The 12,720-nt window shown below is 38.4% G+C and overlaps 1 protein-coding gene across 1 annotated transcript in view; it reads right to left on the bottom strand.

Moving 5' to 3' along the window:
- The window catches only part of SHPRH (SNF2 histone linker PHD RING helicase), a 56,628-nt gene that overhangs the window by 14,289 nt on the left and 29,619 nt on the right, over positions 1–12,720 (bottom strand). Inside the window, exons 17-23 of the mRNA XM_086482382.1 lie at positions 11,749–11,856; positions 10,638–10,780; positions 8,487–8,660; positions 8,108–8,170; positions 6,745–6,970; positions 2,119–2,262; positions 652–753 (exon numbers count right to left, since the gene is read on the bottom strand). Coding sequence (XP_086338508.1) covers positions 652–753; positions 2,119–2,262; positions 6,745–6,970; positions 8,108–8,170; positions 8,487–8,660; positions 10,638–10,780; positions 11,749–11,856 — 960 coding nt within the window. The remainder of the gene's footprint in view (positions 1–651; positions 754–2,118; positions 2,263–6,744; positions 6,971–8,107; positions 8,171–8,486; positions 8,661–10,637; positions 10,781–11,748; positions 11,857–12,720) is intronic.

Below are 12,720 nucleotides of genomic sequence, written 5' to 3' on the forward strand. Positions count from 1 at the left end.
AAGTAAAAAGAGCACTGTTCATACATTGTTCAGTCCTTCAGAGTGCATCTGCATCTTTATTACAGCTTTGAAAAATCCTGGTAAAACACAAGCTTCAAGCAAGAAACTCCTCATATTTTCTATCAGCTTCACACTGTTGTAAAAACATTTAAAATATACTTAATCATGGTTAACTATGCTTACTTTAGCATAATTTTATTTACTTGAACACTAAGATAATATAACATAACAAACATGGGGTTTGTCTGGGGTTTTTTAACACTGATTTAACCTACAGACCTACTTGTCCTCCTGTTTAAAAAGTAAGCTCTTCATAAAATGACAAGGGTACATAGAGAGCTATATAATTTTACAAGGCTTCTACTAAATGCGGCCCAGTCATTTTTAATGACAGTTTCAACCATCTAAAACTAGCTCATAGTTTTGTAACTGTGTAATGAAGCAGATAGCCAAAATATATAATGTAATAAATAACTTTATGGCTACGCAGGAACACAAAGAACATCACACTGAATTTCAACATGTAACGAATCTTTATAGAAAATACATTTTCTCTAAAATGTCAGTTTTAAATAAAAATAATGATAGGTTTCTTCCACCAGGTAAACAGAATACATCACTTTGTTAAAGACAAGGAACCGTAAACCTTACTTTCTCCAGATTAGTGAGATACAGAAGTTGTCCTAATTTCTTTTGAAGCTGTGATTTGGCAACCGCCTTGTCATTCAAAAGTTTCACTCTATTTTGCTCTACCTATGGAAACAGTATTAAACACACAAAAAAAGAAAAAAATAGTTAAGTTTTAAAATAAGGCTTAGATTAATGTTTTGGCAAAATTCAATGGAGAAATTCACTGGGGACAGACAGAACAGCTCATGCTGTAAATTTAAGATGTGCTTCTCCCCAGGCAAAATTGATTATCTATTCTTTCCTGTACCCAGTATGAACACAGTACTGTAAACAGGCTGAGACCCAGGACATACACAAACTTGCTCTTTATTGTTCTATTTGCACTGCTGGTCCTTTCCAGAGACAAAATCAATTTAAAACAACTTCATTTTTCTATTTTTTTTTCAAATTCCATTCAATTTATCATTTATCTTCTTACAGCAAAACAGATCCTAGACTTTACTGCTGGTTTCAAAAGCAATGTGTAAGAAATAATTACTTGCTTCATACTTCTTAGAAGCTTTCACTTTTCATTTAACTTTTACAAAGACAGAAACATCAAGCTGACTCCTTTTTAGATTCATTACAGTTGGTAGTGGTGTAGTTGCCTCTGCAGAAGAGGCAAACACCTGAGGGATGAAAGCCAAAGTGATGGGTGTTTCTTTTATGGCTGCAAATACATACATATATCTTAGACTTTGTTAAACATTTGTTAAGCACAGTGCTCCATTTAAAAAATTGTTTTAACACACAGATGAAATACCTATTTCCCTACAGAAAGAAAAGAAGCACTTTCATCTAACACAATATGAATGGAAGAAAAAACCCCTTTCTACTGGAAACATATTTCTATTGGTGAAAAGAAAAAAAAAAAATCAACCCAGCATTTTCTGTACATTCATGAACAGAAAGTGGCTCAGAAATTCTAAGATACTGAAAGAAGATTTGTCTTTTAAGTTTCCACTGCTGTATTTTAGGTCCTTGTGGAAAGTAGCAATACAGGTGAGAAATCAGGTCAGCTTAATTTTCCACCAGCTTGGAAAACTGTGCAACTGTCGAGAAAGGTCCCAGAGCCATTCACCTGCTGCTGGAAGGACAGCAGTCTTTTGGAAACTTGCCACTTACAGTCGGAAGGCTGACAAAAATATATCAAAATAAGAGTTCCAATCTCAAAAAGGTCCATACACTGAATGCAGAAATAGACAGGAACTCTTTACTCCACTAACGTTTTCTGAAATGAAAACAAAGGCATATTATAGACCTTATACATAGATCTAGATATAGACTTTGTTTCTGCAGGAGGTAGGTTCTTTCAGAAAAAAACAAACAAAACAACAAAAACACCACTACCGCCACTGAAAAAAACAAAAACCAAAAACCCACAAAACAACAACAAAAATCCCCAAAAGCAAAACACCCCAAACATTTCTTTCCTGCCAAGTACTTTACCTCATGCGGTTCTATGATGTGGAGAACCGGTGGATTTGGTTTTGGCTCATCAGGATGACGTACTCTCAGCCGTTCTGTAGCCATTGCCAGCTCATCAATTGCAGACACATGATCTCTAAGTACCATCCAATACTCATGAAGTAACTGTAACAAAAGCCCAAACAAATTAGTAGCACAACTGAGTTGAGTTCCCTCTACATGACTCTGCAATACAATATATAATGTGAAAAATCTTTTTGGAGTAATTCAGCCACAACAACAAATTACAAGCGAAAACAAATAGTATAGACATCATCTCGCCTGCTTTCTTTTCTACCCTCTTTATGAACAGCTGTAAATAGCTGTGTCTCATTTCCTCTACAACTATTACTACTACAATAACTAATGCAATGAAATGTCCAGAAACAAAACGCCTTGCAAGACTAAGCAAATGCTGAATAAAATAAGGAAAAATGATTAAGCAATTTTAAACAGCTAGCCATTATAATACTAAGACTGCTTCTTAAAGATGAAGCATGTTTTAAAGAAACGTTAACAGTTTGAGTGGTCTTGATAAAGACCACTCTCTCACAGGCTCTTCAGGAAGGACAGGCAGAGGAGACGAGGAGGGGATGTTACCCTCTACTTCAATGACCAACTGGAGTGCATGGAGCTCTGCCTGTGGATGCATGAGGAGCTGACCAAGCGTTTATGGGTCAGGATTAAAGGGATGTCAGGGAAAGGAAACATTATAGTGGGGGTCTGCTACAGGCTGCCCAACTAGGAAGACCGAGCAGATGAGGCCCTCTATAGACAGATAGGAACAGCTGCATGATCACAAGCCCTGGTCCTCATGGGGGATTTCAACCACCCTGATATCTATTGGAGGGACAACACAGCAGGGCATAAGCAATCCAGGAGGTTCCTGGAATGTGTTGATAACAACTTCCTTCTCCAAGTGATAGAGGAACCAACGAGGAGAGAAGCTATGCTGGACCTTGTTCTCACCAACAAGGAGGGGCTGGTGGGGAACGTGAAGCTTAAGGACAGCCTTGTATGCAGTGACCATGAGATGGTGGAGTTCAAGATCCTTAGGGCAGCAAGGAGGACACACAGCAAGCTTGCTAGCCTGGACTTCAAGACAGCAGACTTAGGCCTCTTCAGGGAACTGCTTGGCAGAGTACCATGGGATACAGCCCTGGAGGGAAAAGAGGCCCAAGAAAGCTGGGATCCTATTCAAGGATCACGTCCTCCAAGCTCAGGAAGAGGAAGTTGGTTCCAACAAAGAGGAGGTTGGTCAAAAAAGCCAGGAGGCCTGTGCGGATGAACAAGTTGCTCCTGGACAAACTCAAACAAAAAAAAGGAAGTCTACAGAGGGTGGAAGCAAGGACAGGTAGACTGGGAGGGACACAGAGAAAGTGCCCGGGCAGCCAGGTATCTAGTTAGGAAAGCCAAGGCCCTGATAGAATTAAATCTGACCAGGGACATCAAGGGTAGTAAGAAAAACTTCTATAGGTATGTTAGTGACAAAAGGAAGATTAAGATAAATGTGGGCCCTCTCTGGAAGGAAACGGGAGACCTGGTTACCCAGGATATGGAGAAGGCTGAGGTACTCAACTTTTTGGTTTCATTCTTCACCAGCAAGTAACAGTCACAGTCAGCAGCTTGATGCTAAAGGGGAGACCAGCGACAAGTGGAATTCCTCAAGGGTCAGTATTGGGACTGGTGCTATCTAACATCTTTGTGGGTGACATGGACAGTGGGATTGAGTGCACCCTCAGCAAGTCTGCCAACAACATCAAGCTGTGGGGTATAGTTGACAGGCTGGAGGGAAGGGAGGCCATCCAGAGGGACCTTGACAAGCTGGAGAGGTGGGCCTGTGCAAACCTCATGAAGTTCAACAAGGCCAAGTGCAAGGTCCTGCACCTGGGTCAGGGCAACCCCAAGCACAGATACAGGCTGGGGGATGAGTGGACCGAGAGCAGCCCTGGGGAGAAGGACTTGGGGGTGCTGGCAGATGAAAAACTGAACATGATCCAGCAATGTGAGCTCGCAGCACAGGCTGCCAACCATATCCTGGGCTGCATCAAAAGCAGTGTGGCCAGCAGGTTGAGGGAGGTGATTCTGCCCCTCTACTCCACTCTGATGAGAGTACTGTGTTCAGCTCTGGGCTCCCCAACACAAGACAGACACGGATCTGCTCAAGTAGATTCATAGAAGGGTCATGAAAATGATCATGGGGCTGGAGCACCTCCCCTATGAGGACAGGCTGAGAGAGTTGGGCTTGTTAAGCCTGGAGAAGAGAAGGCTCTGGGGAGACCATAGAGCAGCCTTCCAGTACTTAAAGGGGGTGTATAAGAAAGGTGGAGAGGGACTCTTTACCAGGGAGGGTAGTGATAGGATGAGGGGTAAGTTTCAAAATTAAAGAGGGTAGATTTAGATTAGGTATTAGGAAGAAATTCTTTACTATGAGGGTGGTGAGACACTAGAAGAGATTCCCCAGAGAAGCTGTGGCTGCCCCCTCCCTGGCAGTGTTCAAGGCCAGGTTGGATGGGGCTTTGAGCAACCTGGTCTGGTGGAAGGTGACCTTGCCCATGGCAGGGGGGTTGGAACTAGGTGATCTTTAAGGTCTCTTTTAACCCAAACCATTCTATTATAGGCAGAGATAAGCAAGATGTGAAGATATTATCAAATTCAGTTCTCCCAAGACAAAGCAAATTTGGGCTTCCTACAAAAGAAATGGCTAGTACCGGAAATATACTATAAACTGACATAACTTTTAAGTTACTGATAATTTACTTTTGATTTTAGATTTTTCAATTGTAAAGGTATTTCTAAATACTCGGTTGCTGGGAAGTGTGCTTTTGGGGTTTTTCTTTTAGCTCAAGAAAGACTACTGAAGCAGTTGTTTTGAGCTATGCCTAGATTACAAGCACAAAATTACTGTGTATTAAACCTGGCATACAGGGTAAGGACAGAAAATAAGCTGAAAGGAGCTTACTCCCCCAAAACTAAATAAACTAAAATAAGGCAGAAACTAAGCTAAAATTAGTTAATTAGTTTTGCTTAAAAAATAAAAAGCAGTTTGTTTTAGATTTAAGGGTTATTTTACAGAGTATCATCCTTGTAGCTCAACGTCAATCACAGTAGTATGGACAACTAAATCAGTATTTCCAAGTCACAACAGATGGAATCATAATGGTGATATTTTCATTCTGATTGGCATATTAGTCCCAACTTTTGTTTCAAGAATACAGGGACAAGAAGAGACTGCGTTCCCTTCTTGCAGCAGAAACTCTCCAACACTTAAGAATCCCTTGGTAACTGGTTACCTTATGTCCTCCTCCTTTTGCAAACTGCTACAAGACAAGGACATAAAAAAAAATGAAGCATGAGAACAGCACAGCTTTATTAGGTGTTTGATAATTTTAACTACCAGATACCTAAATGCTGACTGAGATGTCATTTTTTTTTTTAAAAGGTGTTGCACTGTAACATAGTAATTTTTATTAAGGTAGTACCAGATTAAATCTCACTCTTAATTAACACTACCAATTTGAGGAAAGTGATCAGTAACCAAGCTTGCTGAAAAACAAAGATAGACTGAATTCCATTATTTAATCTAAGATACATAAAGTAAATCACTTTCTAAAGTATGTTCCCTTCTTCTATAGACTAAAGCTAATACTGAATGCTTAAATTCTTGACTACCATACTTCTGCAAGACGTATCTTTGCTTTTTGAAAACCTCCTAGGAAATGCAAGTTAAGTGACAGTTTCCTAGAATCATGGAACAGAAGGCCTGGGAAAAAGGTCACAGGGGTGAAAACCCTTCAAAGAACAGAAATTTCCTCTGATGTCAGACCACCAAAAAAAGCGTAGGGAAGAGTCAATACACCTGGCACTAGGGTACCAAGTGAGCTCTACTGAAGCTGAAGTCTGTGTTAATTCAAAATAAGAAGAAGCATTCAAGAGAAAACACTTTTGATTACATCTAAGCTGTAAGACAGGATGAGATGATGTGTGCAAAAGCTCTTCCCCCCCCTTCTCAATCACTGGTTTGTGTTCAAGGAAACCCAGACACACAAGGTTGCCTAAAGGAAGTCACGGTATACTCCTGTAGTTCTCTCTGATCCAAACAACAGGAGACTAATTATTTCAGGTTACATTGTGTAGTAAAAAAGATCCAGGAAATAATGCGATAGTGGAAAGACATCTGTAGCTAGCACAAGGCTGAAGGTAAACTGGGGGGTTGGACTAGATGACCTCTAAAGGTCCCTTCCAACCCAAAATATTCTATGATTCTATGAATTACAGAATGGACCAACAAGCAATTTGCTGAGTCTTGCTACATTCTGATTTAACTCAACAGATGAACACATTTAATTATATCTGTATACTGTCTTAATTGATGCAATTACATTGCTTATGAATATGCTTAGTAGCCAGTACAGCCTTTAGAAACTCTTAAATCATATATAAACCATTTTAAATAAAATCCTGTAATAAGCACCGTGAAAGTGCTTTGTTTAGGCAAACCCTAATTTCAGGAATACAACTTAGATTTGTCCACATTCAGCTTAAATTTGTTTATATTACACTAAATGGACTACACAATTGTTTCCATCACCATCTCATTTATTGTACCTTATATTCCTTCTTCCATGCTTCAAACAGTTCCAGAAATATGCTGCCTTCTTCAGTTAGCTTAACATCCATTCGGTGAGCTTTGGCAAAGGAGAGAATAGCTTTCAAGGCACGTTCAGTTTCACTGGTCGCCCAGAGTCCTCTACATGTGGTGGGCAAACGGTCATCAACAAGCCCTTCTTCATCCTCTATCATCTCCTCAAATATTGCCATTTGGCCTTTAACACTTAAAAACAAACCCAACAAGGTACTTATCACTGATTTTGTACTTCCACATCACTTCTACTTAATTCACCATACATTTCAGCCTTCTAATACTTGATTAAAGCATAAAGCAAACCAAACAAATATAAACTGTTTTATTACTTGATATCCCAAAAGCTTGCTTTGAACACAGCAACCTCAGCACCAGCAACAAAATCACTGTACAGGCCATTTTGTCAGTTCAAAATCATCAATAGCTTTTGTATAGGCTTACGCATCTTAATTATCTTTCAGTAGTTATTAATGATTAATCTCACATTCATTTTAAACATCTGGAATTCTGACCTTAAATCAGCAGGAGTTGCAGTTAAACTCTGATACAAGTTTTGCTATGTATTGCACTATTTCAGAACACTACAGCTTCCCAGTTCCCTCCTTGACAAATAATGCACACTAACACACTAACATTTCCTAATGATTCCACCAACCGTTCAGAAACAGAGCTCCCACTGGTAAAGAATTTTCAAAATGTTCTCATTGACCTCAAGATTTTTGAGTCCAAGCTCGACATTGTGAGGGATAAGAGACAAAAGTCAAACAGAAAGCATACAGAAGGCTGTAATCTGTGCCTCTCAGTACTGTCCACCACACACACTTCTTTCACACCATGAGCTGGTGAAATCCTTCTTTCAGCTCACAGATGCATTCATGTCTGAAATCTCCTCCATCATGGTAGTTTTAGTCAGATTTCATTACTTTATGAATTATACAGAAATAAAAAAAATAAACCTATTAACAAGTATGGTATTATACCACTTGCAACTGGGCTGCAAGTATTTGCACAAACAGGAATAGGTGTTTAACTAGCACAGTAATTATACACACGCTTTCTGAACACTTCAACACTTCATTTCAAATGTATGGTGATATAGCAGCTTGAGAAAGTGGCATATATTCATTCCTTGCACACAACTTTTTCAAATGGAATTTACATAGAAAATTAAACCTGACTAATAAAATTGCTAGCAAGGCCACTAGCAAGGAGTTGCTGTAATTTGTTCATAAAGTTATTTCAGAAAACTTAAAAGCAGGAACTATAGAACAGCCCAACTTTCACTTTTTTTTTAATAGTGAGAAGTTTATAAAGCTACGAACTTACGTATGAGAAAAGAGCTTCGATTCGTATTCTGTGAACAACTCATCAGCCTTACAAAAGACACAGCTGCAATACAGAAGATTGAACACACAGGCACTCAGAATTTCATCAGAAACCAACGTAATTCCTGTAATTCCCTATTCCAACATATAAAACCCCATAAAGCCCTTAGAAAACAATTTAACAGTGTTACATGCAGTCTGACACGAAAAGATGTTATAAGAATAAAAACAAAATAAGACCATGATTCTAACGAATGGATCTGTGCTATCTATGTGCATACAAACCCTGAGTACAGAATAAAGACTTTAATCTCTTCTTATTTCAAATGAAGCAAAATTTAATACATTTCTAAAGTATATTTTCTATTTTCCAGACATACTTGTTAAGTGGAAGTCTAACAGGTCGCAAATGGCAGATAGTGGCAGCCTCAATAACTTGCTTAGAGGGAGGGCCTTCTAAGTTTTTCACTGCTTCTCTTACAATCTTCTGGAACTTCTTCACTTCATCCAGCTGGGTTGTGAGCAGGTACTGAAGGCCCCTGCAGTCACGGAATCTGTTTTAAAGAAAAAGAGAACTATTTGCACACTGAGTCACCAAACCTAAACTTAATTCAGTATTTTGAAGTAGAGGAGAAATAGCTAAATAGCAATCTAGGACAACATATGAAGTTCATATCGTAAGCAAATACTTATTACTACTACATGTAATGCTGTTAGAAATCATTCCACTGTATCCCCTGAGGTGATGCCCGGTATTTGCAGAACAGAAAGACTCTTTCCAAGACTGAGAGATGCGACCAAATGTTAGTAGGCAACACCAACCTGCAACACTCTGGTCCACAACACAAATTTACTAAATGTAAACAACTGCACATACCTATAGTCTTATTTGCATCTGTTGACCAAACTGATTTCCAATGCACCTGACCTGGGCAACTCACAGCAGACACATGCACTCATCACAAAAATACACTGCATTTTGCAAGTTAGCTTTCAAAGTTAAAATTAGTAAGTGGACATGAGAGTGAACTACTTTCCTAAAACCCAGCTGTCTTTCTTGATTGGAGTGGGAACATGAACACCAGTCAACTCGGTGTCCATCAGAATCCCCAAGGTTCTTTTCTGCAAAGCTACCTTCCAGCTGGGCAGCTCTAGTATCAATTTTGAATAGACACAACTTCCTTCTTCCTTCTCAGCATAATTCTGCATTTTGAAGAAAGAAGATGTAAAGTTTTGTATCGTTATTTAGATTATTCAGTAGAATTATGCTAAGTACTGAAAAGATAGGCTTACTTCCAGCGAGGACAAGGAATTGCCCCCTTTGGGGATTATAACAGAACAGTCATAGCAGCAGATATGTCTTTACATAATTCAATTAAAATCTGTGCCTATTTTAAGTATTTAAACTTATACACACATATACATTTTATATAAGTTAGATACTTATATACATATGTATATGCATTTATATACATTTTTTATATATAATAAAAAATACTTATTTAGGACATGATTCAGAAAGACTGTATTTAAGAGCATTGGGATTGTTCATGTATCTGAGAAAACTGCCTGAAGTTAAACTGTGAGAGCGCTCTCCTTCCTATGTCTCCTTTTTCTGTGATGAACTTACAGAGCTGGAGCACAGAACATACAAGAGGAGGGTGGGAGAAAAGTGTTCATTGAGCCTTAAGATGAGATTGCTCGGGGAGACCTTACAGCTTTCTACATCTAAGTGAAGGCACAGAGAAGACTGATCCAAACTTCTCCCAAAGGTGCATGGTGAAAGGACAAGAGACAAAAGAGGCAAGATGCAACACAGGAAATATTAACTAGATAGAAGGATTTTTAAGTTTTTTTTCCACCAAGTGGGTCAAATACTCGAACAGGCTTCACATAGAGGCTATGAAGTCTCCCTTCTTGGAGATACCCTAAACTTAACAGGACAAATCCCTGCACAAACTAATTGGCCTGAATTTCTGACCATGGGCCTGGACCTATAAGCTGGTGGTTGGTCTAGGTGACCTCCAGATATCCCTTTCAATCCATTATTCTGTTATTGCACACAACAGTGGTACTGTTGTCTCTAACACAAAACCAAACCAAAATTCTTTGCTCAGAAAAAGTTGTGCTATTTTATGCTGTTACACAAGGATTTTCTGATACTGTCTTGTCTACTTTCCATTTAAGCAAGTCAGTTTCTTCTAAAGGTTACTCAATTTTAATGCAATAAACTTTGAATCTTTCTTGCTCAGCAGTTGTATGAGTACAGAAGACTATTTTACCACAGTAGATAATACAAAGGAACATTTACAAGAAAGCTTGTCTAGAAGAAAACTGTAATTCTCCTGCTTTTCTTTCCAAGTTTCCTATCTAGTTACGCTTTCTGGGGGACTGTTTTCAAAACTTAATTGCAGCCCAGATGCTCTGAAGCAAAAATGCCTGCTACTTAATTGCAACTGTCAGCACAAACTGATAAGAGGACTTCAGCAGACTTAACTGTATTCATTAGCCTATTTTAGCTATTCTCTTACTTCTCTGACATGGAGAGTTTATTAGTCTGCTGTTTGTAGTTGCTGGTTATTTCGTTTTGCACACGTTGAACAAGCTCCTCATCGATGGCATACTGTATTGCTGTCTGGATGACATCCAACCACCAAGGAGAACCTGAATGTATCTGTATGCAAAAGAACAGATTTATCCATGAACATTCAATGAACAACCAAGCCACTCATTGCAGCAGAGGCTTATACTGCTCTCTAGGCCACGCTCACACAGACTGGTAAACTCCATGGAAAGTGGGAGATGGGAGTATGCTTAAAAGCTATCCCCTTTCCTGTTTAAGTGAATAAACGATTAAGAAGTTTTCTACATTCCCATCTACTTCCACACCTTCAAATTGCTTCAGTAGATTTAGATTCACCAAGGCCATCTACACAGAATAGCCACATAGAGATACTGTAATCTCAAAGTTTCCTCCTTCTCTCTCGAAGAGATGAAAGGATCGTTTAATCAGAGAAAGGAAGCTCTCTGTGAAATTAACAGAGCGACACTGAAGTGACCTTATAATTTTAAGAGGTGAAAGAAAATGCAGAAGTTTACTTCCTCGTGTGCCATCTGCCCCCGTTTCTTCATTACTTCTTACAAGCAGCATTTCAGCTCATGTGTTCATCAATTCATTAATGGTTTGCACCTCTCCACAAAACCTGAATTGTCATACTGACTAAACACAATTATGCCTTAAACACAATAACTAAATGCATGTCAAAGGACAGTTTCTTTGCAAGTAACTGAAATACCATTGATACACTACAAAAGTGTTTCAAGGGTAAAACCTGTAACTTACTCATCTAACTTACAGGTGAAGCACAGTTAATACAAAAATCAATCAATCAACTTTACTAGAATCATTCCACCATGTACTTCTGTTTTCAGTCATCTGTTCATCAAGTACTGCGTGCCTCTATGCAAGGAACACAGAGTATGTTTTGGGGCTGTGTGTGCACATGTACATACACATTCCAAACAGGTCTTCAAAGAACTGTGAGAGACAATAAACAGATGAAGTTCTGGATAAACAGATGAAAATAGTATTTAAAAAAAAAATCTCAAAATTCAGAGACTAAATGCATAAAAGGTACCTGCCTTTCTCTGGAGCTCCCGAATGGTCTGAAGAACCGGCTGTAAGGCCTGATGGGCTTCTGCAACCTCTGCATTGGATTTACTCATATAATGCTGTCGAAGTTGTTCTGCCTGTATGGAAATAAGAGCTTAAATTATGCAAAAATCATATTTATGCGGAATAACTAAAACTGCAAAAACTCCCCAGCTACCATAACATTTTAAAATGGTTAGCTACCTACATGCTACCCACTTTCATTCGTAAGCAGTATTTAGCATTAATTTTTCCTCTAGAATCAATCTAGCATTTATAAGTAAGCCCAAAAAACATTTGATAAGATAAATTACAACAAAGATGCTAACTATGCAATTTTGCTTTTGGACAAGCCCAAACAACACAACAGGAACACACTGCATTACAAAAAGGAACTGAAATTCAACTCATAATTCTTACTTGTCTGTAAATTAAAATATATTATGTTGAGTAAGCAAACAATGAAAAGATTCTAGAACAATCTGAGAACAAGACAATTTAACTTAACCACATATAAAACTTACACATAAAATAACAAGAAAGATTTAAATTTCACTATTTTTAGGTGCATCAGATGTAACTTTTTCATAAAAATTACTCGACAGCAGAAACCTCCCTTGGTATGTAGGTGTCTCCACAGTATAATCAGTACCAGTTTATTTGATATTTTAAAAACTGATGAACAAAACTTGCATTTCTTGCAAGTAATATGTACATACACACTTTCATCATTACATTCTGATTTTACTAGATATCTTTATTTTGTGCATTTTAGAGTGCATTTAGGTCTTTCTTTTTGTTTGCTACTATCAAGATAATTATATTATTGTTACAGATGGAGCTCAGTTAACCAGGAGCACACAGGACTCTCAGGTATTTGGATGAGCTACTGGCAAAAGATAGCTATAAAAACAATCTCTGCTTCATATTTATAAGCAAAATACAAATTTTCCAATCCTCCT

This window comes from Leptosomus discolor, chromosome 2 (genome assembly GCF_034619465.1).
Source record: "Leptosomus discolor isolate bLepDis1 chromosome 2, bLepDis1.hap2, whole genome shotgun sequence".
NCBI lineage: Eukaryota > Metazoa > Chordata > Aves > Leptosomiformes > Leptosomidae > Leptosomus > Leptosomus discolor.